A 26,635-nucleotide genomic window follows, 5' to 3' on the forward strand; every position below is an offset into this window, starting at 1 on the left:
GCGATACACTCGCTCTTTGCGTGCAGTTATTGAGGGAAAACAGCAGGGAAATGATGACGCCCGAGGCGCTTCTATACAGCCACAACAGCAACCGGCACTCAGACTATCAGTTTGCGCATTCATCGACGAGTTCTATTTCAGGTGCTTCGGGGATTAGTGGGAGTACTGCGGCCACGAGTATGTCGATGATGTCGTCTAACATGACAATGCAATCTACGGCATCGAGTCCATCGTTGAGGTCCCGCGAAAGTGTTATTGTGCCTAGCCATGGGATGACTGCGCCTCCGAGTCCTTCGCCGGGGGGGAATGTCAAGGTTGTGGTGAGAGTTCGCGGGTTTTTGCCACGAGGTGAGTGATACGACGTTGGCACGTATACATGCGACAATCTAATTCGGGATTTAGAGATAGAAAGAGATGCAGACTGCCTGATATCGATGAATCCATATACACAAGAGACGACACTCCACGCTCCAGAAGTTGATACATCGAAGCCCCGATCACAAGCACGAGGAAAGGTCTACGAAGACAAGACATTTACTTTCGATCGATCTTTTTGGTCCCACAACGAATCTGATGAGCATTACGCAGATCAGGAAGAAGTATACAACTGTCTGGGTGAAGAGTTCCTAGACCACAACTTTGAGGGCTATCACACATGCATATTTGCATATGGCCAGACTGGATCAGGAAAAAGTTATACTATGATGGGCACACCGGACCGACCAGGTTTAATTCCGAGAACATGCGAAGACCTCTTTCAGAGAATCGAGGAGGCTCAATCTGTTGACACTACCTATCATGTTCGGGTGTCGTATTTTGAGGTCTATAATGAACATGTCCGCGACCTTCTGGTACCACGAACCGACCCTCCACACTATCTCAAGATCCGCGAGTCACCGACGGACGGGCCGTATGTCAAGGATCTTACGGACGTCCCTGTAAGAAGTTTTGCGGATATAATGAAATTAATGAGGAAAGGAGATATGTCTAGAACGGTTGCCAGTACTAAGATGAATGATACTTCGTCCCGATCTCATGCGGTGTTCACTATTGTGCTCAAGCAGATTCATCACGATCTCGCCACAGATGAGACAACTGAAAGAACAGCGCGAATACGGCTTGTTGATTTAGCTGGATCGGAACGTGCTAAAGCAACCGAAGCGACAGGTCAGCGACTCCGAGAGGGCTCGAATATCAACAAGTCGTTGACCACACTGGGGCGCGTGATTGCCGCACTGGCTGATCCAAAGCAGCACCGACCGGGAGGACGAAGAGTCAAAGAGGTTGTTCCTTACCGTGATTCAATCCTTACCTGGTTGCTAAAGGACAGTCTTGGTGGAAACTCAAAGACTGCAATGATTGCTTGTGTTGCGCCGTCGGATTACGACGAGACTCTTTCCACCCTTCGATATGCCGACCAAGCCAAACGTATCCGCACTAGAGCCGTCGTCAATCAGGATCATGTCTCTGCAGCTGAGCGAGATGCGCAGATTGCAGAAATGGCCGAGCAAATTCGCGTTCTCCAGCTGACGGTCAGCCAGAATGCAGCAAGCAAGCGCGAGAGCGAAGCTCAGAACGAGAAACTAGAAGAATACCAGCAACAAGTCGAAAAGATGCAGCGGTTGATGGAAGAGAACAAGATGGTCAGTGAATGCAAGATCCGACAACTCCAGACGGAGAACGAAGCGCTTCGGAATCACCTAAGACTAGCACTGGATAGTCTGAAAAATCCAATTCCAGCTATTCCGTTACGTAAACGCGATACCAGTCTTGGTTCACTGAAAAGCGAAGAGCATCCAGTGGAAGATGCTCCTCCAGAGCGAGACGTTGTCACACCAGAACCACCAGAAGAGGAGGAGGAGGAGGAGGAGGAGGAGGAGGAGGAGACCAGCGGTATCTGGGAAGACGAGCAAGACAGTTCTGACGAACACGACGAAGAAGCTCAGGAGGTCCAGGCCGACATGGAGAATTTGCTGAACGAGCTTAGCCTGTTTAGACGGAAGCTGAATGATGACTATGAACGTTTTGAGATCACCAAATCCAAGGATACTCGAAAGAGATATCCATTTGGCAAGCTCTCGATCAACAATTGACGTCGTTTAAGAGCGGTTACTGCATCCAAAGTTTTTATGCAGCAGCAGCGGAGTTTTGATTTTATTGAATATGCATTCTGGAACAGTAGAATACCCTTTTCAGGCGGTGATCAGTTTGTTTTTTGAACGTGACCTGATTGTCGTTCTTTTCTTTTGTCTTTCTCGTTTATCAATTTGTCTGTATAGCGTATATGATTGAGCGAGGGAATTAATGATGATTTTATACTTGGGGAACCTTAAGCATATGTAATTGCCGCACTAGTTGTGCGGGCCATGGCGGGGACACTCCTTTAAAAATAATTGAATCATGAGTCACTTTCATCCTCATTGCAACATTGTCTTCCACCACCGACAACAACACACAAGATAATTCGACTTACAAATCGAATCCTTTAATCGAGAATAAGGAACATAGACCATCGCTTATCGAGTATATTCATCAGGCATGAGCAGTCCTGAACAGTCGCAGGCTCCGCCTGCCACTGCAACACAAAACCCCCCTGCGACGAACAGCTCCGCATCGCAAACTCCTCCCACAGACGCACAAAATGGCGCAAACGCGAAATCAAAAGCACCCAACCAAAACCAGAATCAGAAACAGAAACAGCCGCAGAAACCCAAAGCGACCGACGCAACCGCTGCTGATGGATCGGGCGAAAAACTTAGCCCCGCCGAGATGAAGAAAAAACAAAAGGCTGAAAAGGCTGCTCGTCGAGCGCGCGAAAAATTGGAGAGAGAAGGTGGTGCTGCTGCTGGAGCGGGCGCGGCCGGAGGTGCTCAGCAGGGTGCTCAGCAGGGTGCTGTACAGGGAGGTCCAGTACAGACACCCAGAAGGCCTCAACAAGGTGGCAGAGATGGACTAGCATCAACGCCTAGGGGCCCAAGATTTGCTGGTGGCGCTCGTGGTACGCCATTGCCCACTCCAACAGAAACAAAAAAGAAGGAAGACAAGAATGTCGCGGTATTCGGGCATCTGTACGGCATCCCTAGGCGCTCAACTATTGCTGGAGCAGCGAAAGAGGTTCACCCGGCTGTTTTGGCATTGGGCTTGCAGATTCGAGATTATGTTATTTGTGGTAGTAGCGCACGATGTGTTGCAACTTTGATTGCATTCAAACGGGTATGTGAAGTCCCTCATCTAGTACGGCGACAGTACTAATCCATGGTTTTAGGTCATTGAATCCTATACTACACCGATTGGCACCTCTCTTGCGCGTCACCTAACAACCCACCTTTCTCACCAAATCACTTATCTTTCCACCTGCCGCCCTCTCTCCATCAGCCAGGGAAACGCAATTCGCGCATTGAAATTGTCCATCTCTTCCATTGACCCGTCTGTTCCCGAAGCGACCGCCAAAACAGAACTGTGCGAATTCATCAACAACTTTATCCGAGAGAAAATCACCGTCGCCGATCAGGTCATTGCGACCAGTGCAACGCAAAAGATTCAAGACGGCGATGTCATTGTTACTTTTGCTGGAAGCTCGATTGTGAAACAGACCCTGATCACGGCACACAAGCAAGGGAAGAAGTTTAGGGTGTCGGTTATCGACTCGCGACCTTTGTTCGAAGGTAAAAACCTTGCTCGTGCGTTGTCTAGTGCTGGTCTGGACGTTCAGTATTCTCTTATACACGGTATAAGTCACGCCATGAAAGACGCGACCAAAGTCTTCCTCGGGGCTCATGCCATGACCGGTAACGGACGACTATACTCGCGCGTTGGCACTGCTTTAGTGGCGATGTCAGCCAAAGAACGATCCGGCGGCGCCGAGATTCCAGTCATCGTCTGCTGCGAAACGGTCAAATTCACCGACCGAGTCGCCCTCGACAGCATTGTCGTCAACGAGATCGCGGACGCTGACGAACTCATCACAAAACAACCCTTATCACAGGTCACGGGTCGTCCAGACCCACACAAGACTGTTGACGAGAAACCCGGAAAGAAGGGAAACAATCAAAACGTCACTGATGGAATCGCAAGTCTGACTCTAGACCAGAATGCGCCGTCCCCCTTGACCGGGTGGAAGGATACGCCGAACTTGCAACTTCTCAACATCATGCATGATGTGACTCCAGCAGAGTATGTCGATATGGTGGTGACGGAAATGGGTAGTTTGCCGCCGAGTGCTGTGCCGATTGTTCATCGCATGAGTACCAACTCTTGATTGTATTCCTATCGCAGGATTTATTGTATCAGATGTACTATCTTCCAAACATGTAACTTGGCTATGAATGTGGAGGCGTTGGGATAAAGGGTTCGTTGATAGACGACTATTCCTATGTCAAATTCGGCTGTATGTTTGATAGCAAATCTAGTTACAAAGGCTATATCTATGTGTATATGTATATGCAGAAATGAAGTTGATAAACCCCGCATTTGATATTGACGAACAGGCGGAATATCACGGCAGAATGAATGTTTTGATATCGGACTGAAGCCAATGTATCCATAGTAGTCACGAGCTATCAGGACGCTACTTAGTCAATTCCTACATTATCCTAAAGAGGGAGGAATGTATCTACAAATCCTTGAATGCGCCGGACAACTACATTACGGACGGCACCAGGACAGACTGATGAGTTAGACACGCCTCAATCATTTACATTACATTATTCCTGTTTAAGCAAGATGGTAACACTGGTTCCTCATTCTTCAGATTTGCATATGGCTAAATGAATCCACCAGTCCAAAGACTCCTCCTCAACGTACCTACACATGCACCACCCCCGTCTAGTAGACCACTTCGAAGACTTCACCCGCCCACACACCTCCCTCTCCTCCAACGCGACCAACACCACCCAGAACCTCAGCACAACCATCAACGGAACCGTCACCACCGCCACCGGCGCAACAGTCACCTACGGAGCAACAAGCACGCCTTCCAGCACCATCCCCTCCTTCCTGCCCATCGAAGAAGTCTACCTACCACCTCATTATCAACCCATCAACCCTGAAGATGAGGACGATGTCGTGCCCGATCAACACGCAGCGTTTGGGATTGCGAGGGCCATGGATGCGGCGGGGAGGAGGAGGGTGGAGCCTGTTTGGAGGGATTTGGGATTGCAGGAATTGGTGAGAGGGGAGACGCTTGCGATTGGAGGGGCGCAGAGGATGGTCTTGAGGGGGACTGCTGCAACGGCTGGTGGTGGTGGTGGTGGTAGTACGACGGCGGGAGGCGTGTCTTTCGGATTTTCGAGTGCTGCGGCGGGGTTGAGAGTCAGGGAGTCAGGGAGTTTGATGGGTGGGAGGAGGGTTAGGTGTTTGCGTTGATATGACTTTTGATGTTCGAATTGTTGTGACTACATGGCTAAGCGCGGCGTTTGGTGTTGACAGACGGTTCTATGAATAGATAGATACGTATTGATTATTGGTTATATCATTAAATCAGCACAACGCATAATCATCATTTATTTTAACAGCTATTCCATGCAGCCTGCTTACTCCTATCCAAACGCCATGCCACACACCAGCACAACGAAACAAAATACTATATGCGCACAATATCAACTCGAGCCCTCTCAAATACCTTATGACTAAGCTGTTTCTCTTGTCGTTCTTCATCGGATATGGTTCGCGGGTACAATGCCATATTGGCATAAGTACCGGCAGCTCGACGCTTGGATAGGGTTCCTGGATTGATGACGAGGACACTTTCAACGACCTGGACGAATGGCGTTAGAAGGGAAGTGCAGAGTAAAAAGTTTCAGGAGTTATGTGTGTTCACCTTGACAAAAGGCGGCAGCAGACTGGGCGTGATCAAGATATCTGGACGGACGTTCCACCAATCTCCCAATTTCAGATAGCTGACGTCCATCATCCCGCCTATAGGAAGCATACTGTCCAGGCCCCCAGACTTGGGTAACGAATCCCGCGAAGAAGGAGGGAACATGGGCGCAAAGTGTCGTTGTTCAATGATGTATTTCGGTAATCGTGTCAACAGATTCGCTTCCGCTGGTCGTCCGCCGAGGACTTCCTCCTTTCGCAAATCGTACAGCACGTCATGCGAGCACATACCAATGACGCTTTCGTTGAGGGACAATGTCACTGGGTTCGACACAACACGGGCCTGTTTGGGAAGACCCAGCTCCTTTTTCGGTAATTGTTCCTGTGGCCAGGAGACATGCTTGCTAACAGAATCACGTACGGATGGCATCAGCATGATTGTGATACTGGGAACAGCCGCACATAGCTGATGAAGCGGTTTTGAAATACAGTGTCGGAATAGCGTTGTTAATGTAGCGGTTTCCGGGTCCAGTCCCGGGATATCTGGGAGATCAAAGTCGCCTGTTGCGATGAGAGGATGCTCCAAGTCTATAAAGGGACCTAATAGTAGTAAAGCGTCTGCATATTCTTCTGCAGCTTTTTTGCAGAGTTCTTGAAGAGGTTCAAAGTCAAGATTGTCGTCAGCAGTGTATGGGCCGGCAGCATAGAAAATGTTTAACGGCTGGTCAACATCGACACCCCCTAGTTTTTCGTTGATGGCGTCTAATGTATCAGGGGAAGATGCTGCCGTGGGAAGTAACGGCAATGATAGGACCTCTTTGACAGAGAAGTACTCTCCAGAAGCGTTAATCCCACGAAGAGCGACAACCTGGCCAGGGAAGAATTGTACCGATGGTAAAGCATCGACCTTTAGTGGTACTCGAAGACCGGCTCCCGTCCGCCTAGATGTCTCCAACACAAGGGATGCCACATTAAGCTTGCCTTCGAGACTGTCTGATGCGATCCGTCCAACAGCCACTATTTCACTTGTGCTCTGTGTTGCTGCGCTTCCAAAATTAACGTCGGGATATTGCTTTTCGAATAAATCTGTGAATTCGTCCAGTCTATCGTCCAGAATCTCCGACGCTTCATTCAAGCGCATTGACATAGGCTTGTATGCGAACTTTTTGAGATCGGTGTTTGCTGTTGGTCGAATTCGAGGCTCAGGGAATGGTACCATGGGCGTTTTGGGCATATCCAAATGCGCATTGAGTGTTTCTAGGAGTTGGCCGGGGTTTTGTCGTTCGGCGAAAGCGACGCTCCTAGCAGAAGTTTAGCATTCGACATAGTGCTCATCGATTTGTCACATACTGTATATTTGTCGAAGGTGTCTTTATACCGGTAGGTGTTCCTGCATCCGTTCGGCCTACCTTGGGTCCTGACGGAGTCTCAAAGTTTGATTTTCGTTTGGCCGATCCATTGATACGAGATTGAGGAGTTCCAGGCGTCAGATCATCCAACCTATTGAAGAATTATTAGTAGCACCTTATCATAAAGAGAGGGTACATACATTCCGAACACATCAGCCTTCCCAGCGCGAGGGGTCGCGGTCACACCAGACTTTTTCTCGGCGCCTCGAACATGATGATTTTTTCCTCGAGTTTCTCGTTCCAAGGAATCTTGCACATCTCGCTTGAATGCGCGAACTGTATCCAGATCCAATTTTGTGTCATCTGCTCCCATCTTCATGCTATACGACTCCCATTTGTAGAACAGCTCTTGCGGCGTGATGCCATGCAGTCGTAGCATAGATTGTAGTTCAGTAAGGACATCTTGAGCGAGGCCATCGGGTGCTGATCCTGCAAAAAGCTCTTCGAGCTCCTGCGTAATGTCGCCCATGACGAGATTGACCTTCACAATTTTATAAAATGATAGTCAATGATTGCGGGGAGAGTGTTAAATTGAATTTGAGTGAGTCGCGACAGACGCGGTTGCTGGACGCGTTGGACGGCTGACTGATAACCGATAAGGCTTTACCAGAGTGGGCTAGCTGTTCCTAAGCCTGTGAGTGAGAGTGAGACAGAGCTAGAAAACTCGACAAGTATTATCAACACTGCACTCTTGGTAACGCACAAATCACTTGTCTATCAGGATACAGACGAAATGGCCGAGCGCACAAAACAGGAGGCTGTTGCAGACGCTGTCGCATTGGCAAACATAGAACAAGAACTCAATCTCCCCAAATCAGCAGCAGACGGACTCATCAAAAAACCATTCGGACACCCAGCAGCAGGCGTAAAAATCCCCTCGGCGGCAGAACTAACAGCAGATCAGACGAAGAAATACGACGAAGTACTCAAAACCGTTTCGGGATTTACATCTGTCCCGACGAGTCCTGCAAAGAATGCGAGTGAATCGCCGCTAACCGATGACGAGCGCATGTTCCTCACACGCGAATGTCTGCTTCGATTCCTGCGAGCGACGAAATGGAATGTTGCGGACGCCATTAAACGGATCCGGTCAACATTGGCCTGGCGAAGGGATTACATCAGCGATAAATTGACGGCAGATTACATCTCCATTGAGAACGAGACGGGCAAACAGATCCTTGAAGGGTATGATGTTGATGGTCGTCCATGTTTGTATCTGCTACCTTCGCGACAAAACACGCAAAAGAGTCCCAGACAAATTGAGCATCTGGTGTTTATGTTGGAGCGGGTGATTGATTTGATGCCTGCTGGACAAGAGAATTTGGCGCTTGTGGTGAATTTCAATGAGACAAAGTCCGGTCAGAACGCTACGATAGGACAGGCGAAACAGACGTTGGATATTTTGCAGAATCATTATCCGGAGAGACTGGGTCGTGCTCTTGTCATTAATGGTATCATGCCCTTCCCGTCTTTCTGTTGCTTTTTGGCAGATCTTAACAGGCTATAGTACCCTGGATAATCTGGGGCTTCTTCAAAATAATCACCCCCTTCATCGACCCCGTCACCGTGCAGAAACTCAAATTCAACGAAGATTTACGCGAACACGTTCCCCCGTCACAGTTACTCTCCTCTTGCGGCGGCGATGTCCAATTCGAATACGATCATTCCGTCTACTGGCCTACTCTAAACAAACTTGCGGACAACCGCCGACAACAAATGCGAGAACGCTGGGTTCGAGCCGGCCGACATATTGGGGAGTCGGAGTTTTATCTTCGTGGCGGTACGGAAAAGAGTCTATTTGCGGCATGAGTAGTGGTGTCTTCGGTGTGCATTTCTGCATCTTAATGCAATACTAATACAGAGTAGATTCTATATAATCATAGAGTTGGCTTACGTGGGGGGTGGGGGCATAAGAGCCCTCTTTTCGGTTTTTGATGTTTTGACGTTTTTGATATTGTGTACAATACCCCGGATCAATTGATCTCTATGATCTACGACTTCATGAATATATATGTTCCCCTTTGATAGATACTGGGACAACGTCTTGATCAGCCGTGGGGTTTGGATGACATGGCGGGGTAGTCAATTGTAATCATACAGCGATAGATGCAATAGATAAACAAATATCGCATTAATGGGCGATTAGTCGGACCCATTCGATCCTGCATATATGAGACTCGACGTGACACTCTCATTCTGGGCTTGGAAACAACTTCCTTCTGCCTGGCTCAAGACACCATCACGCAAGCTCCCTGCAACCTACACGATATAAACGTCTCTCAATTTATCAGGACGAGTGATATGCCAGGTTGTTCTTGCGACGTGGTGCGTCATGACACAGTTTGTGTTCTAGGTCAGGACCGATCGACTTATTTTCTAATCACAACGACAATTGATAAAGTTGCGTTGTACAATCTCCAGACGAGTCTGACTTTAACCGCGCAAATAGGTATCCTGATTGCCCGAACGGAATCCCGAGTCACGCTGAAGTCGTCGAGTCGAATCGAAGGATAAATCCGTGTGGGAGAAAAAAAAGAAAACAGAAGAAAGAAGAAGAAAAGAAAAATTGTATTCGCGAACCAGATCGACAAGTGCGAAGACAAACATCATCAAACAGTACTGCTAATCGTAAACCTGAGCCAGCCGCGCTAGATTTCTCCAGCTCGTCTCACCACTAGCAAACAACAATTCATCCGACAGTCAAAAACGTCGAGACTGCTTTAAACCTAGAGACGAGGCTTGTTTCTTTGGGTCCTCTCGTTGAGGCTTTTAAGGGGGGCCCGCCCTCATATATGCGGCGGCTACTGTTCCTAAAGCGGCGCTCGTTTTCTCCAGCAGTTTTACGGTACGGATCATGGCCGACGACCACGACCATTTAACCTCCATCCCTCGCTCCCCCACGGATCACAAGCACGAGCACGAACACGAGATCAGTGGTGTCGCCGCGTCGGACAACATCAACATTAACCGCGAGACTTCTCATATTGACACCGACCGCGGAGAGAATCTCAGAAGAAATAGCAGCGGTAGTGGTGGCCATTCCAGCCGTTCCCGTATCAGCAGTGGTCACGAGAGGGGTTTTGTGCAGCCGGCTTCGTACCTGCGACGACGCGGTCTTTCACATCCAATGGCACCCTCACAGCCCGAGAGGGCGGTTGATGTGGAGGAGCAGATGGGATTGGTAAGTAGTTGTTGCTCAAAATTGCGACGGTGATAGCTTTTGTGTGTTGCGGCGCTTTGCTTTTTCCTGCGTGCCCGTGATTATTTCGCGGGGTTCGTGGGGGGAGGGAGATGGGGGGGGGGGGAGGTTGTCTATATCCCCGTAAATTTCAGCTTTTTGATTCAAGTTCGGAGCTATTGATTAAATAACTGACTCGGAATTGTAGCGCGCGATTCGAAATTTCCTCAAGGTCCGAACGAGTTACGACATTCTTCCACTGAGCTTTCGCTTGATCGTTTTCGACACATCTCTGCTGGTCAAGGAGAGTCTGAATATTCTAGTCCAGAATGGCAAGCACTGTTGTTGTCCGTTGTGACTGGAGTCTGGCTGACGTCTGTAGGCATTGTTTCGGCTCCGTTATGGGATTCGTCCACTTCGACGTTCGCTGGGTTACTCACCACGTCCGACTATATCAACGTCATCCAATATTATTTTCAGAACCCTGCGACGCTCGATAAGATCGATCAGTTCCGTCTGAACAGTTTAAGAGGTATGTAACAGACGTTCGCGCGACGGCCGTGAGACGGGGCTGACTGCGACTGCAGAGGTCGAAAAGGCACTGGGTGTAGCGCCTCCAGAGACGATAGCAATTGATCCCGAGCGGCCGCTATATGAGGCTTGTCGGCGCATGCTCTCTTCTCGCGCTCGACGTATACCGCTGGTTTCAAACGACAGTCAGACGGACCGGTCCCTCGTCGTCAGCGTCGTCACTCAGTATCGCATTCTAAAATTCGTCGCAGTCAATGTCGCAGAGACGCAGAATCTGCGTAAGCCTCTGAAGGAGATTCGGCTGGGGACGTATCACGACATCGTCACGGCTTCAATGGACACGCCTGTCATGGAAGTCATTCACAAGTTAGTCGAACGTAGCATATCAAGCGTTCCAATTATCAATTCAGAAGGTAATATCAGACCATGTCCGCGACCCGCACAATGCTGACCCATGAGTGTAGGCATTGTATACAACGTGTTTGAGGCCGTGGATGTGATTACCCTGATCAAAGGAGGGACGTACGATGACCTGAGTCTCAGCGTTGGGGAGGCTCTGAAGAAGCGGTCGCCGGTAAGCTCCTTCCGCTGTGATATTACACTACGCATGGTAGCCCTCGCTAACAAAGCACGCAGGACTTTCCGGGCATCTACACGTGCTCGATCAACGACGGGCTGGACACCATCTTTGACACGATCCGCAAGTCACGTGTGCACCGACTGATCGTGGTGGACGACCATTTCCGGCTGATTGGAGTGCTGACGCTGAGCGATATCCTACAATACATTCTACTTGAAGGCGAGCCGGAGGAGTGGTAGTTCTTTCCTCGCTGCCCCGTCTACCACTTTGCGTGCAACACATAGTAGTGATTATTGGGGATCTGGAGCGAGTACTCATCTGATTCCTGCAATCGAAAAGAGGGCTCTAGCTGTCCGGCGTCATCACATGCATTACTGCTATACACCGTTGCTTTATCATATCGCGCAGTTCCGATCGACCACGTCTTTTCGGACAGGATTAGGGTTCACCTGCCTCGGTGTAGTGCAGCAGCGCCGGTGTCAAAGAAAGCCAATACGACAGGAGAAACCAACCCCCCTACCCAGCGGCGCTAATATGGTCGACCGGCCCGAGTCTATACACCAAGAGGCTATACAACACCAGACTATACAGACTGCGCGGACTACATCGTGATGAGAATACGGCGTTGAAGAGGATCTGAAAATATGATGATGATGATGATGATGAATGTGTCTACTGATAGAGAGAAAGCAATCAATTGAGTTTTCTGTTATACAGCGAAGCGGCTCTCTGGCCAGTGAAGTTCTCAACCATACCTTCCCGTCTAGGCAACCAGTATCAACGGCCTCAGGTGTCGTTCCCTCTTCCCTCTTCCCTCTTCTCTCTTCTCTCTTCCCTCTTTCCTCCTCCTTCCATCAAAATCACCAAATCACACTCATTTCTGCTTCAATTCATCAAAAAAAAAATCAATCAATTTGACCCCCTTTCTCCTTCTACTCGACCCGGCCTTCTCCAAGATGGCCGGGTTCCTCCGTGTCCTCAAGGACCTTCCCTGTATCACTCGCACTCCTCGTGCTGGAGCCGACCAGGTTACTCTTTCACCTCTGTCTCCTTCTTGGAGCGAAAATTCTGTCGTCGACAAGACTCCTTCTTCCCTCCCCACCGAGGGCGTGCAGTGGGAACAGCGAGAGCTTGAGGCCGAGCTCTATGAGAGCCTGTACACTGCATTCGCTCAGCACGACAACATTCCGCCCGGCGAACTCTCCTCTTCGGCCGCTGCCACAAGTAAATTCCCCCAACGTTCTAACTCAGAAGCGCATTATTGCTTTTTTGTTCTTTTGCTACATAACATACGCAGCTCGATCAGTTTAGCGCATTTCGTCCTTCTTTTATTTACTGACAACTCATCTTAGGTAGCTATGCAGCATCTTCCGCTATCGCCGTTGAAAGCGAGCGCTACGCCAAAAATGTGACTTTCAAAGGTGAGCGTGACTCTTTCAGTCACCGAAGAAATACTTGCGCTTACGTTCTTCAGACTACTCTCATCTAGTTGAGAATCTTCCTGGTCTCCCAATGGATCAAGCATCGAGCTCTATTTCTGTCAAAGAAGGCTCTACTGTCGACGGACCAAGGTGCGCTCTTGTTCTGATAGCAATTGCTCAATTGCGGGCCTAAGCCAACAATCCTCTAGCGTTCCTACCTCTCGTGGCCTCTTTCATTACTTTCATGAGACGAGCGCACGTGTTATCAATGCCGTCAAGACTGCGATCGGTCACCATCGTGACGGCCCCGTCGGCGATTCCGCCGACTCGAAAAGCCGGTCTCAGAACAGCTTTGTCACACATGACAGCACGACTACCGTCTATCATTGGTCTGATAGACATTCTAAATTCCCCTGCATCCGGACCTCTTCATCCGGTGAGAGCTTCAGTGGATCCGGAACCTCTGAAAACAACACTTTCGTCTATGGAACTTCTGACTACGCGCCTCCTGCTGTTTCTTGTCTTCCCGAATATGGTTGGCCTCATCATCGTCTCTTTTCCGATATCAGTCTACATGGCCGTCAAAGGACTGCTTTCCTGGCTTACAATGAACTCGCTCGCGAATACGGCTCCTATGCTTTGGTGCCCCCTGAATATGACCCCATCAGTAAGTTTAGGGGGGCTTTCTCCGCTCCCTTGCAGCTTTCACTGACTATTATGGAAGACTTCCAAATGTTTATCCGCCTCAAACCCTCAAAGAGGGAACTGATTCTTCGCAAAGTGCGCAGTATCGGTTCACACCTTCGTCCCCGCTCTCCAACTCGTCGCGCCCGGAACTTGCGACGGATGAGAACTTTTGCCAACTTGTCTCTGAAGTACTATAAAATGGATTCCCTCAAAGGAAAAGACCTTGCTACTATGGGCCGCATGTGCGGTTATGGATCTCTCACTCTCCCTGGCGACTTTGCTCCTGCTGTTATGCGGCTTCCTGCTCCGATTGTCTCACTTGTCTCCTACTTGGTTACTCACGGTCTGTATCTCCGCCCTTTAGCAAGCAGCAAAATATATATATATATATATATATATATATTCCATCGCTAATGATAGCAAATAGGCCCCAAAGCACGAAACATCTTTCACGAACCTGGCGATGTCGTTGTCGCTTCTCGTATCTATGATCACTTTGCAAGCCAGATTCTCACCCCAGAGGGAGAGGAATCTGGTAACATGACTGTTCGAAGGAGCTATGACTTTTCTTCTGAAGTTTTCGGTGTCCATTCTGACAATGAAGACTTCTTGCGCGGACGTTTCCACGTCCTCTCTGTTGCATGGGCATTCAAATATATCCTGGCGTGTATTCCTGGAGGCATTCTGGGTTCACCCCGTCTTTATCCCACACTTGTCGACATCATGAACCTAACTTTCCCCGACGAGCCTACTTTTCCTCAACGTGGCTTGAATGGAGCTCTGCCGGAAGTATCTCCGACCAAAGCTCGTGCTATCTCACTGGCAATCCTCGCTCTTACAAACGACATGCAACTCGATTTTCTCTGTGCTATATTCGGACTGTGTTCTTTCCTCGACCACGAAACTAGAACTATGCTCGACTTTTACAAATCCAAGAACATCCCACCCATCAATCGGGCTTGTTTATTGGATCGCAAACGAATTCTCTTGACCTTTACTCCTCTGCTTTGCGAAGACACCAAAGCTATTAACGATGATGATTACGGCTGTGAAGCTTTTTGGGTGATGGGCATGATGTTGGACTATTGGCGCGTCGTGAGCCGCCATTTGGCTGATGCTGATATTTGAACTGCGTTGGGCTGATCGAAGGATCTTACTCTTGACACTATGATTTATGATATATGTGATACCACGGAGCATACTTAGGAGTTATGTTTGTCTGCTGTTTTGATTTTCAAGGTTGTCTGGTTGTTGATTTTGTCTGGTTTTGGATTATCTGTCGTTGGGACAGTCGCTCTACATGTGATGTATTTTTAGAGTTAGCTATATCGTGACAGTCGATATGTTAGTCAATGAACTAACCTTATACTTTTCATGAGTCGGGTAGATCTTCGCTACTTATTCTGGTCGTGGTGGCCGCAGCCTGGAGTGCGACTCACAGGCTTCCGCTGTACCTTCATATATAAACTGATGTAATGAATTGTTTACTGTCTGGATCAATTATCTTCGCAGTGTCTTGTTTTATTGTTCTTTTCAACGCATCGCAGAGCTAACTGTTCCACTATTGTTCCACTACACGTTACCCCTGAATCCGAACGCCACTGGACCTGCACGATGGCTGAAGCTCAGAATAAACCAAGCGACCATACGCAAGCGCTCTCACAGATATGAACAGACTCTTACTCGAATCAGACATCTTCAAACCGTGTGAGGAAGTCCTATTAGGAGCGAAGGTCGCGGGGTTCTATGGGCCATTCATCTTTTGTCAACGAGTCGGATCTTCCGATGATTAACCTCATTAATCAAGGACAATATGCATGGACTAGGCAAAGAGTATCAAGATGGAGTCAATGCTAAAATTCCTAACCACGAGGAAGAGCGGATTATTTTCAGGAACTTGGGAAGAGAAAATGGTCGCCGACCTCGGGGTATAACCTATATTTGAGTTGGTTACTATTTATTTTACTACGGTGGTGTGGTGGTTTGTGTTGCGAATAAACGAATGAGCGTCGTGAATACGCCTGGTACACGTTTCCGCTGGTGCTGGTTCTACGGATCTATACTCCGTGCTTGAGTTAATCGCAATATGAGGACGGGATGGTTGAGCAAATGAGTCGAATGATTGATCGATTCTGGAGATATACGGCAGGGTTAGCGACAAAATCTAAACCTAGCCGAAAGGGCGTTCCTAACTATCATGGGTGCTTCCTGGTCATTTTTAGTCGGTAATCTCAATCTGAAATCACAATTTGAAGATATTCCGTGTACGCATATAATCGCCCTGTTGCCGGATATGTCGACGGCGGGATATTGGTACCATCATCTCGGACCCGAGTAGTCCGCTGCTGAGGGATTTGCCGCAAGGTGAGCAGAGTCAGGTGGTTGATATTGTGGTGAGTTCGATGAGTAATGCGTATATTTTGTGTATTGTTGGGGGCTCGTTGGTGTTGCTTTTGATTTTTAGATTTAAGGTCAACTCGAAGCTCTATGGTTGAAGTTGCACACTGCGCGCTTCGGTGAAGCTTATTAAGGTTCAGAGCTGTATGGATGAAGAGCTTCTACAGAAGGATTGGCAAATTGTTCAGTGAGTAGAGGGGCAAAGAAGGTGGTGGAGGTGGTTAATGATGAGAAGATATGGTCAGAGTGTGCGGATAGAGTGGGCAGGAATAAAAGTATATTGATTATATCCTGACCGAGGAGATTAGATTTCAAGTCCTTCCTCGTTCTGTGGTGGACGCTATGTAATATATGCTATGTATGATCTGACTATTCATGTCGATCTACTGTGCATCTATCGCATGATCTCGCTCTAATCGCTTCATCCCCATACCTAATCATGCAACTCTCCTCCAAGCTACCAGCCCAACACGACGTCAACAATATGCACTTCTATCTATTAAAGATCAATAATGAAATCAAGTGCAGCGCAGGGCAAATGGGTGACAGTGCCGGTCACACATGTCTTCACACCGAGGCGCATCTACATGGTGCCGCCCTGCTGAGCCAACTTCTGGAATTTCAACCTTAATCGACAGCAAGGCTGTTCCAGGTTTCTCCTCAGCAGTCGACTTCGACAAGTTCGTCTTATTGAAGATCTTGGTGACCGTCTGAATCGCAATACTGGCGCCTATACATGCTCTCAGTGAGTTCTTTGTATTTCGTTGCCAGTCAGCTTCAATAGCCGATCTGCGCACTGCTTCACCGTTTTTCTGATGCTGTGTGGTCGTGACAAAAGCGCCCTGCGCAAAGACCGCTTCCCATGCTTTGCGTGCATCGGCAATTGCTCCGCTTTGAGTAAGTCGCTATCATTTTGGCCCTTGAGTGTGGCATTGTCCTCGTATTGATCGTATGAGACTAATTCCGATAGACTGATGGGCAAGAGCGGCGTCATACGGAGTTCGTAGCGAAGTCTGGCGCAGGAGTATGCATTCTGTGAAGCTGCGTGAGGGAGTACTCGGTGTCGCTCGAGGAATACGTACAGCACCTGGAGGCCGAGGGATAATGTCTCTGTCGCTATGAGCCATAGACTATGACGGCCGAGGGTTGTGAGTGTTCTTTCAAAGGTGGCCTCGTTGCCTCTGAAACGTTTGCTTCTTCTGCCCTCTGAGTGGACAAACGCTTGTATTCGTTCAATGTGAAGTTGATGACTGGAACATAGATGCGACAAGTACCAATACATTCCGCCAAGTTCTTCTGGAGCGTAGATGGATAGCTCGAAACCCATTTGAAAGATGAGTTGCATCTGTTTTAGCTTTTCGTGGTAGACCCAGCTGCCTAATGGATAAGCATAGGTTGATTGGCCGTTTTCCAATGTTACGGGTACTTTGCCGGTTAATGTTTGTAAATGGGTATCGAGTTCTTCGGCCTGTAGAGAAACACATGAATTAGCCCTAAGTCTCTTAATTTGGATGGTCGCCGTCCGTTCTACCATCCAAATTAATGGGCAAGTGTCGGAGGTCCAAAGCCTCCCACAGGCAGGACTACCTCAAGGCTCTCCCCTATCCCCGATCTTATTCCTCTTCTTCAACGCAGACCTAGTACAACGACAGATCGACAGCCAGGGAGGAGCGATTGCTTTCGTGGATGACTTTACCGCATGGGTGACAGGGCCAACTTCTCTAGTTCGTCGGGAAGGGCTTTCTGCCTCGCGATTCGCCTTGCGTGCTTATGTTAACTTATGTAGGTTAGTTGTTTATATAAAAATTTCGGTCACCCCCAGGACATTATACCCTCCACATTTTCCTCGAGTCGCCTTTATGCTCTACCATTCTGGTGCGACTTCACTCCGTCAGCTTTTTTTAAATGGCAGAGTCTTCCATGAATTCGCTCTCTGGCGCCGCTAGTTCATGGAAGAGATCTGTTCAGCATTATCTTGACAAGCTCACGATTTGGAATGGTGTTGATAATGCGAGTGAATCGACTGCACGATACATTAATCATCTTCAACTACTCGGCTCGAGACTATGTTGGTGGGTAGTGAGATAGCGCACGCGTGAAGTGGAAATGTCCGCTTTCGCAGGTCCCGATGTTAAGCTCGAAATATATCAGCATCTGATTCAAAGCTGCCTAAATCTAATTTTTGACTTGGTGTATGATCTAGCTATTTCTCATGGAGATAGGGAGATAATCAGGAGAATGGAAGTCCCCAATATCCCGAGTGGTTCTGGAAAGCGCAACACATATTCACTTGATCAAGATGTGGAATTTCAGAGCAAGGACGACAAAATCGGCACTCCCAGAGAAGACACGAGTCGAATTTACAACTCAACGCTGAGGAGTGTCTGCAAAGCATTTCTGATCAAATTCTTTATTTAGAGGGCCGTCTTCCTCCTGACCCTGCGCCGATCGGTACAGTAGTTTTCAGTGTAGCTCTATCCACTGATCCTTTGAAGCTTAGAACGTTATAACAGTTTCCCAAAGGACGCCAATTCCTTCACCCCATGGCTTGCACAGATCAAGGCCATCAGCCTAAATCACATTATGGACATCACATCACATGCATCAGATCATGTTCAGCAGATGAATTGGGGAAAGCGATTGAAATACCAAAGCATCGAGACAATGAAGCAGGAGTCTCTTACTTTGGCAAATACAATGAAAACATGGTCTTTGTGCACGAGAAAAAGAATTTTTCTCCTTTGAAGGATACTCTCACAAGACTGACTTGGCAGTTGAGATTATCAGAAAACATCAAAGAACTAAGAATTCTTCTTTGTCTGGGATATACGATTGACTTGCCTTTACCAGAGAGGCCTTCGCTGACCCAGGAGTACATCCATCATGTGATATACGCTATCCCTGGGAAGCACGTTATATCATTGCGAGATATGTTAAGTTTAACAAATATTCATCAATTTCAGTCATCACTTTCGCGTACTATGCGATTCGAGATTGCTCAATCCCTCGCTCGATCCATTCTCTACCTACATACAGCTGAGTGGCTTCACAGAGGAACCAGAAGCAGCAATGTGTTATTCTGTTCGGATGTGGACTTCCCTGATACTCATCAGCGACTCTCCCCCCCATATTTAGCTGGCTTCGATTATACTTATCTACCGTCTGACGATGAGATTATGAACGCCAAAGTTCAGACTGGATTTAAAGAATGGCAGCTCTATCGACATCCAAATGTACTGCGTGAACCCACCACTTGGCTAGATGCAGCTCTCGGTGATAATGATAAGGCCTTCTCAAAAAACCACGATATCTGTGGCTTAGGAGTGATTCTTGTTGAATTAGGCGTTTGCAAGTCAGCTGCTCGACTATGGAAAAAAAGCTCGCGAGACAAGTGTAATGGCGAGAGCAAATGCCAGAGGTATCTCATTACCGAGCTCATTCCTGAAGTCAGTTCAATAATGGGCTCTAAAAATGCGGATGTCGCCTGATATTGCCTTAAATGAGATTGTTTTATTGGGTGTTAGAGCTCGGTTACGCTAGGATGAATGCGGAATATAGGCAAATAACAAGAACTAGGAGCTAGGAATTTTCATGTATTGTTGCAGTTGCACACTCTATATGATACAGAACGTGGAGGACTGGATATATAAAAACGCTCATTTACCATCATGGATTTAGTTCTTAGCTTCTTCATTGCTCTTTGCCATAAGTCACTTGAATACTACATTGCGAATCAGCAAGGCATTCTAAACTCGTACGGGCGGGCACCAGGCTGTACGGGGGATCTCTTCTACCTTTGTTGCGTCTACTCTTGTCGAGGATATCCTCTCTTGTGATACTTCATACACCCATTACCATTGTTTACTTGTGTCAAGTGGAACCTGTGTGTGGTTCAACCCTTTTCAACGTATCTCGACACACCTCTGTACCGTACGTAATCCTGGTTGGGTTTAGCTCCGGGCTAACCACTTTCAGACATGGCTTCAGTGAACTGAGCGGGAGCCCCATCGCAAAAGCGGCGCGCCGGTACGTATACTCCGTACAGAGTAGATGGAGGGTATAGGCAACATGTACGTTACATATCCACACGATTAGCCAACCCTATCATGGTAGTAGGCACCCTTGAAAAGAGTATATCCCTAGAATAGAAAAAAGGGGGTGGAAGAATGTTCCGAGTCGAGTTCCCGACATCAGCAAGTTAGGAATGCCTGGATGAGATGTATTCGGAGAACGTCTCCGCTGTCATGTTTTATGTTTCTGTATCCGTAGGTTGTACGGAGTACTGGTCTGTATATTCGTTCACATTTGTCTGGGAGAGGGTTGGGGTTGTTATTAGGGTTGTTATTAGGGTTGTTATTAGGGTTGTTATTAGGGTTGCGATTGGGGTTGTGATTGGGGTTGTGATTGGGTGAAGGGGATTTGAATGAATGCATGGTCCAATCAGATTAAGATTTGGTCAGGAGGATGCTTTGCTTGTTTTGGGCTCTGCCAACCCCGCACAGTACGTACTGTAGTAGCACGAATTTCAGAGTTCTATGTTAGATAGGAATGTCTTGAACTCTTGACCTCTTGACCACTCTGAGCAGCGAGGCGAGCACATCTCGGACACATAAGCAGGATCAAATATTCCGAGGTATAAAAAGTAAAAAGGACATCAAACGGTCCAGAACAAAACTAAGATGTGGCGCGCGTACGCAGTTGGGTGATTTTCTGGGGAAGATTCGAAGCGATTCTACCAGCAGATGACGTTTTATGTGATGTCATTAGTGAATGACTCAGTTGAGGAACCCTTTTGATAAGAAATCGTTGACGAATATATTTTCTGTTCAACGACTGGGAAATTATATCCCGGGATCTTATTGATGCACTTGTGTGCCAGGTGATTGGCCGGGTAGCCAGCCCGACTGAAAGGAACAGCTCGAGCTTGGACCTCGGAGCCAGTCTCCGCCAGTCAGAGTGCTCAATTGATATATTTTCCGTTTTAAGCTCGGCCAATTAGATAGGTTCTTGTATTTCAATCTATATTATCACGTTGGCTATTGATCTAGCATTTTGATATGTCGATTGTCAGCCTGTTTTCTGGATGTTATGCTGCCGGCCACTTTTGAAGAATCGAGAGCGCAAAGGAGATGGTTTCCGTGCGGAAGTGATTTAAGCATCGTGATATTTGTTCGGATGGTACTGGGGCCGTGGCTGTCGATCATTGATCCCTTTTCAAGAGATGTCGAAATTAGATATACCAATACATGTTCCCTGCTTCTGTCTGAGAGCAAGCCGAGTATTTGTGATTGGCATAATGCAAAGCATAATAATCCCACCCCAACACAGAGGCACGGCAGGGAGAAATATCCGACTTCCTGTTTTGATTAACGGAACATGTCTCCGTATAAGACTACGAGAATGTATAATCGACGGGGCCAGTTACGTATCTTGTAGATGCAACGAACCCCTTTGCGCTGGGTGGGAACAGTTGCCACTGACATGATCCAGGGAACGAGGATCTGTCATGGACGCCAGGCTCCACTTGATATATTAGAGTTCGAGGGGACGATTAGGGCTGTATCAATATTGATTTGACACTATCAATTCTGACACTTGGATGGTACTCCGTGCTTGCAGTCATAGCTGCCGTGTGTTTGTACAATTCAATTGATCGATTGAGTGAGTGCGATGAGCATGCGTACTGTTGGCAGCTGAGCATCAGTGTCAAGGAGATCCTTAAAACACAACGTTATTGCCCCGCTCGTTTTTGCCTGCCTCCCGCTACGGTCTTCAAGTCTATAGCCACTAGATGTCCACATTGTGATTCTGGAATATCAGGTCGAAAATACTCTGTACTTAAAATACCTAGGTCTCAATGTAACTACCTGACAGTCACAAATACTTAGGTGGAAATACACTAGCCGTTCTCATCAATGCAGCCTGAGGCAGCGATCAAATGGATGATGTCAAGCGCCCAAACGGGAGCTTAAAAGTGGAGCCTTACCTGATTCTAGTTCTCCATACCTGTTCGATCCTCCCTCCTCCACCTTTTTTTTTTTTTTTTTTTTCCCTTTTCTCTTCTCTACATAGTACAGTCAGTTCTCTTCTATCGGGATTTTGACGAGACCAATAAGATGCTGTTATATCCGCCTGTTTCGAACGTCTTTTCTGTCCTCCCGTGCAAGTCTATCCCTTCCTGATCCGACAGAGACAGACGGCGCATGATATCATTTGGGCCAGATATCAGAGATTCTCGACTCTTTCGGTATTGATACAGCAGCAAGAAAAGGGAAGGTGGAAATAGGACCCCATGGTGGTGCCATAGGCAGAAACCTTAGTCTGTTGATGTGCACGAAATCAGGTTCCCATTGTTCATTTTGCATTTTGATACAAGTCTCCATATATATAGATCTATACAGATCAGTAGTTGTATAAAAGAGTAATCCTGGCTCCCAGTTTCTTAATATTCATGAATATATTCTTCAAATCTATCCATCTTCTGTCTATATTTATTATTATATTATCATTATATTATCTGTATCAAAGCTCAGCAGTGATACTGTTGATTCCTTGTTTTGCAGGCATCCTTGGCGCGGTTGAAACAGATCCAACACACAAGGAAAGAACGGCCTGGCCCAGCGCCTGCCCTGTTTTGCTGGGAGCTTCCCTTCCGGAAGGCTTTTGTGCCATTTCCAGGGTAGCGCCTGCCTTTATTTGCCTTGTTGTTTGCCATTGCCTTTGCCCACTACTTGCACTACACTACACTACTCTACTCTACACTACGCTACACTACACCTACAACTACAACTTCAACTTGGCCATTCTTGTCTTTCTTCTGTCTATCTCTATCGACACTACGATTCCATCTCTTACTCTAGGCATGCAGCAGCATCTCATCTAAGTCTCGCCGTCACTTGTGCTACCGTCACCACTCCCGGAACATAAACCTTCTCAAAACTCACCCACTCCATTGACAAGCTCCAACCTCTCTGATTCGAGTCCTGCAACTCTTAACCACGGTTGTTACAGATCACGACATTCCGGATTGCTCTATTTCTTTTCTGGCTTTCCATTCTCTGTCCCAAAACTCTGCCCTGAAAAAGTCACGACTAGGCAGCACAGCAACTCAGAATCAACTCGTCAACGACTCTGTTCGACCCTCAAAATCAATCCTCAGATCCAAGGAAGAAAACGACAAGTCAAAACATCATCAATTCTCAGAAATTTCAAGTAACCAAAAAAAAAAAAAAAACAGCAATGTCTGCCTACACTGTGTTGGCTGATCAGTCACAGCTTGGTGCTCCGGCATTCACCACTGCAGATGCTGTGACTCTCGACCCCTCACTGGACAGCAACCACGTCTTGTCTGGAGACTTCATGAACTTTGGTCTGACTGCTGAAGAAGAACCCGTATGGAATATGAGTCCGATTTCACCATCCTTTGCCAATTGGAACCCCAAGTCAGATGCGACCTTTGTATCTGGTGCGGCTTTGGAGCGAGACTTCAAACACGCCCAGGTTCGCAACGGCCAACCTACTCCACCATTGGATGATCCACAACAGCAACAGCAACAGCAACAACAGCAACAACTACAGCAGCAGCAGCCTGTGACTCTGTCAAGGGATATGATGGCGGTCTTTGAGAATCGAAATGCCTGGGACGATACTCCGACTCCGCCGAGTAGCAGTCGCAATAGCTCGGCAGATCATAGCGCCATCGGTAGATTTCCCTATTCTAGTGTGTCCAAGAGGCGGAGACTGCGGGAGCACAAGCCCTCGATAGCAACTACGGTGAGCAGCGGCGCCGACTCAGACGATCAGGATCACGCCAAACGGGAGAAATTCCTCGAGAGGAACCGGTTAGCAGCGAGTAAATGCCGACAGAAGAAGAAGGAACACACCATGATGCTCGAGTCGCGATTCAAAGAACAGTCGGACAAGAGGGAGCGACTCAACTCGGAAATTTCACGGCTTCGCAGCGAGATTCTAGGATTAAAAAACGAGGTTTTACGACATGCTCAGTGCGGTGACGAGCCGATCAAACTCCACCTTGCTCAGATGGTCAAGCAGATTGCAAACAAAGACCGGGATGATCCAGCTGCAAGCAGTCCACAGCTTTCTGATACGACACCTCCCATGCGCGGATCCGTGTCCTTTGGATTCGACGAGCCTCTACCACTGGAGGACGGTGCTTCACTAGAGCAGCAGATTCGACGGGACTCGGAAGCATCGATTGCATTGTCTGGCGAAGACGATTTTGGAGACTTTGTCAATGTTTGATCGGCAATCTTGATCACTGATTTAACAACATACAAAATGGCCTTTTCTTATTCTTATAATTTCGTTTTTTCTTTTCTTTTCTTTTTTTCTTTTTATTATTATCATTCCTAGGTAATGCTGGCTAGGCGGCAGGACTGTTTCGAGGCTTTACTCTTTCTTTTGATGTTTGAGATGGCGACTGGCTCTCAACTGTTTGAATGCATGATGATGATATTGATGATAACGGCGTTGTGGCGATTGTTTCATGCCTGGGCGCTTCGTGGAGGAAAAGAATGGATTTCATTAGGAAGCTAGGTGGAGTTTTGTGTTTTCTTCGAGCTGGTTTTGAGTTCCAGTATGTATGATAGGGGATGAACTAAAGCTTTATACACTTTATCCTAGTTCTATTAGAAGTAGACAATCATCATTCTTAATATCAACTGATTCAACTAAAACATAGAATTAATCTCCTCCAAGGTTTTGTTGACCGTCTCCTTCAATGCAAAAATCACAAACAAGCAAACGCCCAAGCACATCCCCCCAAACAAGCAAAAAGTCCCCCATCCACCAATCTCAGCGAGTAAATAGGGAGTCGCCGAGCTCCATATAAGATTGAACAACCATTGAGAACCAACACCGCACGCAACCCCCGATTCGCGAATGCGCGTTGGAAAGATTTCCGAGACGTATGGCCACGGTAAAGGTCCCCAACTGAGATTGAAGACTATAATCGTAAAATAAATAAGCGCTATAGTCAGTATCTTCGTTGCAGAAGGATGCACCGAAGGATGACCCAGATGACTAGCCCGCACCAACGCAGCCGTGGTAAACATTGAAATCGCCATGAGCGCTGCACCAGTAAAGAGAAGCCTTCTTCGACCAAATCGATCTGATAACACCACGATAAAGAGCCCGCATGAAACGACTTTGATGAATCCGAATATACCAGTCAGCAAAAAAGTCTTGTCCCCCGGACCAACGATTAGGGCAAAAAACTGAGGACCGAAATAGGCCATTGCCGTTGCGCCGGTGGATTGTTGAGCGAGGAATATTCCCACTGCAAGTAAAATGCGATGCGCATTGGACCATTCGAGCAGTTCGGTGAATGAGAATCCTTCTTTGGCGGCTTGTTCTTCTTCGATGCCGTGTCTTATATCGGCCATTTCATCTGCTAGAAGTGTTTCGTGGTCTTGATCATCCGGTACGGCCCGGATCCATTCGAGACTTTGTCTGGCGCCGTCTATGTCTCCGTTTGACACTAACCAGCGCACACTTTCGTGTAATGTCAACACCCCGAAACCCATTAATCCTCCAGGGACGAGTTGGAGGGCAACAGGGATTTGCCATTGGGCTGTTTGCGGAGGCATAAATCCAACCGCGTAATCGATCCAGTAGGATATAAATATCCCGATTGTGAACATGAATTGGAAACAACTCCCCATTTCACCGCGGATTTCCTTGGGGGCCATTTCAGAGAGATATATCGGGATAACGCTTGAAGAACCGCCCACACCGAAACCGGCAATCACTCGACCTATATAGAAGATGGGGAGAAGATGGAAGTTTAGCAGTTCTAATACCACACCAATGCAGAACACAATCGAGCAGACGCCAATTGCCTTCCTTCTGCCGTAGAGGTTATTGATAGGCCAAATTGCGAAACAACCTATCAATGCGCCGATTTGTTGTGTGCCGACTGCGATTGCGCTGACTGTCGTTGCGCTTCGAGGTCCGTAGGCGCCGAAGCGGAAGTCGAAGTGGAATGATTGGAAGGTTAACACGCCTCCTGTTGAAGTTCAGTATCTTTCAATCTCTTATGTTTGGTGTTTCAGACGCACCGATTAGTCCAGAGTCGTACCCGAAAAGTAATGCGCCGCAACATAGTACACCTGCAAGCCAGTAGAGACGAGCTCGGGCTTGAAATGATGATTTTGGGGGTTGTTTTGATCTCGTGTCTAGGTCTGAGCTGTTTCTCAATAGGGGAACTGTGCTGGCATCTGCCATGCCATCTAGGCGGTTACTCTCTGTAGGAGACATGCTCGGTTTTGGTGATTATATCCCGTTCACATCATCACAGACACATCGCCAGGGTCAAGCAACATCAGACTGACGGATAATGTCTTGTTCTTTCTGCTTAATCATATCAATAAATAATCATCTCTCAGTGTCGAGAAAGAAACATCTCGAATAAAGCATGACGTCCCTATTTGTATGCATCGCGCCTCCTCATTGGCTGTGCAGGACGAACAAGTATCTGATTGGCTGGCGATGGCGTAACTATGTTGAGGGTACCAGCCAATCAGAGTTTATTAAATATGATGCCCCAGGCAGTAAGGCAACAATCTCTTGAAGATTGATGATAAGATAAGATCGC

The 26,635-nt window shown here is 47.6% G+C and overlaps 11 protein-coding genes across 11 annotated transcripts, besides 10 other annotated features; 8 read left to right on the plus strand and 3 right to left on the minus strand.

Annotated features, from left to right (window-relative positions):
* Window positions 1-53: 53 nt before the first annotated feature.
* On the plus strand, window positions 54-2,130 carry TSTA_063810 (kinesin family protein; the record flags this gene model as incomplete). Its single annotated transcript, XM_002340252.1, has 2 exons — window positions 54-348; window positions 403-2,130. 2 exons carry the CDS (start codon window positions 54-56, stop codon window positions 2,091-2,093), a joined length of 1,986 nt encoding a protein of 661 aa, XP_002340293.1. The 3' UTR covers window positions 2,094-2,130.
* Window positions 1,848-1,886: a microsatellite.
* A 408-nt stretch (window positions 2,131-2,538) lies between the features above and the next one.
* Window positions 2,539-4,431, plus strand: TSTA_063820 (translation initiation factor eif-2b delta subunit; the record flags this gene model as incomplete). Its single annotated transcript, XM_002340253.1, has 2 exons — window positions 2,539-3,213; window positions 3,266-4,431. 2 exons carry the CDS (start codon window positions 2,539-2,541, stop codon window positions 4,256-4,258), a joined length of 1,668 nt encoding a protein of 555 aa, XP_002340294.1. The 3' UTR covers window positions 4,259-4,431.
* A 195-nt stretch (window positions 4,432-4,626) lies between these two features.
* Window positions 4,627-5,364, plus strand: TSTA_063830 (Apc13 domain protein; the record flags this gene model as incomplete). The annotated part of the gene is made up of 2 exons (XM_002340254.1): window positions 4,627-4,725; window positions 4,780-5,364. The coding sequence occupies 2 exons, from the start codon at window positions 4,627-4,629 to the stop codon at window positions 5,362-5,364; spliced, it is 684 nt and encodes a 227-aa protein (XP_002340295.1).
* Window positions 5,365-5,481: 117 nt separating this feature from the next.
* On the minus strand, window positions 5,482-7,695 carry TSTA_063840 (DNA polymerase alpha/primase associated subunit; the record flags this gene model as incomplete). Its single annotated transcript, XM_002340255.1, has 4 exons — window positions 5,482-5,755; window positions 5,819-7,118; window positions 7,168-7,317; window positions 7,367-7,695. 4 exons carry the CDS (start codon window positions 7,693-7,695, stop codon window positions 5,582-5,584), a joined length of 1,953 nt encoding a protein of 650 aa, XP_002340296.1. The 3' UTR covers window positions 5,482-5,581.
* A 227-nt stretch (window positions 7,696-7,922) lies between these two features.
* TSTA_063850 (CRAL/TRIO domain protein) lies at window positions 7,923-9,252 on the plus strand. The gene is made up of 2 exons (XM_002340256.1): window positions 7,923-8,677; window positions 8,734-9,252. Exons 1-2 carry the CDS (start codon window positions 7,960-7,962, stop codon window positions 9,033-9,035), a joined length of 1,020 nt encoding a protein of 339 aa, XP_002340297.1. The 5' UTR covers window positions 7,923-7,959; the 3' UTR covers window positions 9,036-9,252.
* Window positions 9,253-9,753: 501 nt separating this feature from the next.
* Window positions 9,754-9,791: a sequence feature (A-rich).
* A 289-nt stretch (window positions 9,792-10,080) lies between these two features.
* TSTA_063860 (Snf1 protein kinase complex subunit Snf4, putative) lies at window positions 10,081-12,237 on the plus strand (the record flags this gene model as incomplete). The annotated part of the gene is made up of 6 exons (XM_002340257.1): window positions 10,081-10,407; window positions 10,613-10,736; window positions 10,787-10,936; window positions 10,992-11,348; window positions 11,400-11,509; window positions 11,572-12,237. 6 exons carry the CDS (start codon window positions 10,081-10,083, stop codon window positions 11,752-11,754), a joined length of 1,251 nt encoding a protein of 416 aa, XP_002340298.1. The 3' UTR covers window positions 11,755-12,237.
* Window positions 12,160-12,181: a microsatellite.
* Window positions 12,238-12,471: 234 nt separating the features above from the next.
* Window positions 12,472-14,751, plus strand: TSTA_063870 (uncharacterized protein; the record flags this gene model as incomplete). Its single annotated transcript, XM_002340258.1, has 5 exons — window positions 12,472-12,739; window positions 12,868-12,936; window positions 12,990-13,086; window positions 13,146-13,966; window positions 14,051-14,751. The coding sequence occupies 5 exons, from the start codon at window positions 12,472-12,474 to the stop codon at window positions 14,749-14,751; spliced, it is 1,956 nt and encodes a 651-aa protein (XP_002340299.1).
* Window positions 13,999-14,026: a microsatellite.
* Window positions 14,752-16,477: 1,726 nt separating the features above from the next.
* TSTA_063880 (uncharacterized protein) lies at window positions 16,478-17,554 on the minus strand (the record flags this gene model as incomplete). Its single annotated transcript, XM_002340259.1, has 2 exons — window positions 16,478-16,772; window positions 16,826-17,554. 2 exons carry the CDS (start codon window positions 17,552-17,554, stop codon window positions 16,539-16,541), a joined length of 963 nt encoding a protein of 320 aa, XP_002340300.1. The 3' UTR covers window positions 16,478-16,538.
* Window positions 17,555-18,258: 704 nt separating this feature from the next.
* TSTA_063890 (uncharacterized protein) lies at window positions 18,259-19,508 on the plus strand (the record flags this gene model as incomplete). Its single annotated transcript, XM_002340260.1, has 3 exons — window positions 18,259-18,402; window positions 18,439-18,471; window positions 18,534-19,508. 3 exons carry the CDS (start codon window positions 18,259-18,261, stop codon window positions 19,506-19,508), a joined length of 1,152 nt encoding a protein of 383 aa, XP_002340301.1.
* Window positions 19,509-20,337: 829 nt separating this feature from the next.
* Window positions 20,338-20,429: a microsatellite.
* Window positions 20,430-22,050: 1,621 nt separating this feature from the next.
* Window positions 22,051-22,082: a sequence feature (T-rich).
* Window positions 22,083-22,506: 424 nt separating this feature from the next.
* Window positions 22,507-22,537: a sequence feature (AT_rich).
* A 216-nt stretch (window positions 22,538-22,753) lies between these two features.
* Window positions 22,754-25,715, plus strand: TSTA_063900 (bZIP transcription factor (Atf21), putative). Its single transcript, XM_002340261.1, has 2 exons — window positions 22,754-23,478; window positions 23,521-25,715. The coding sequence occupies exons 1-2, from the start codon at window positions 23,260-23,262 to the stop codon at window positions 24,280-24,282; spliced, it is 981 nt and encodes a 326-aa protein (XP_002340302.1). The 5' UTR covers window positions 22,754-23,259; the 3' UTR covers window positions 24,283-25,715.
* Window positions 22,755-22,797: a microsatellite.
* Window positions 23,560-23,608: a microsatellite.
* On the minus strand, window positions 23,866-26,430 carry TSTA_063910 (MFS quinate transporter, putative). The gene is made up of 2 exons (XM_002340262.1): window positions 26,100-26,430; window positions 23,866-26,047 (listed from the first exon to the last, which is right to left on the minus strand). Exons 1-2 carry the CDS (start codon window positions 26,296-26,298, stop codon window positions 24,711-24,713), a joined length of 1,536 nt encoding a protein of 511 aa, XP_002340303.1. The 5' UTR covers window positions 26,299-26,430; the 3' UTR covers window positions 23,866-24,710.
* Window positions 24,349-24,376: a microsatellite.
* Window positions 26,431-26,635: the final 205 nt, after the last annotated feature.

The sequence above is a fragment of the Talaromyces stipitatus genome, genomic scaffold, assembly GCF_000003125.1.
Source record: "Talaromyces stipitatus ATCC 10500 scf_1105507295523 genomic scaffold, whole genome shotgun sequence".
In the NCBI taxonomy this organism is placed as follows: Eukaryota; Fungi; Ascomycota; class Eurotiomycetes; order Eurotiales; family Trichocomaceae; genus Talaromyces; species Talaromyces stipitatus.

Coding starts and splice junctions, on each gene's coding strand:
- TSTA_063910 (XM_002340262.1), bottom strand. CDS start 26,298: ATGTCTCCTACAGAGAGTAACCGCCTAGATGGCATGGCAGATGCCAGC. Junction 26,048..26,099: donor GTACGACTCTGGACTAATCG/GTGCGTCTGAAA, acceptor GAACTTCAACAG/GAGGCGTGTTAACCTTCCAA.
- TSTA_063850 (XM_002340256.1), top strand. CDS start 7,960: ATGGCCGAGCGCACAAAACAGGAGGCTGTTGCAGACGCTGTCGCATTG. Junction 8,678..8,733: donor TCGTGCTCTTGTCATTAATG/GTATCATGCCCT, acceptor AACAGGCTATAG/TACCCTGGATAATCTGGGGC.
- TSTA_063900 (XM_002340261.1), top strand. CDS start 23,260: ATGTCTGCCTACACTGTGTTGGCTGATCAGTCACAGCTTGGTGCTCCG. Junction 23,479..23,520: donor CCAAGTCAGATGCGACCTTT/GTATCTGGTGCG, acceptor AAACACGCCCAG/GTTCGCAACGGCCAACCTAC.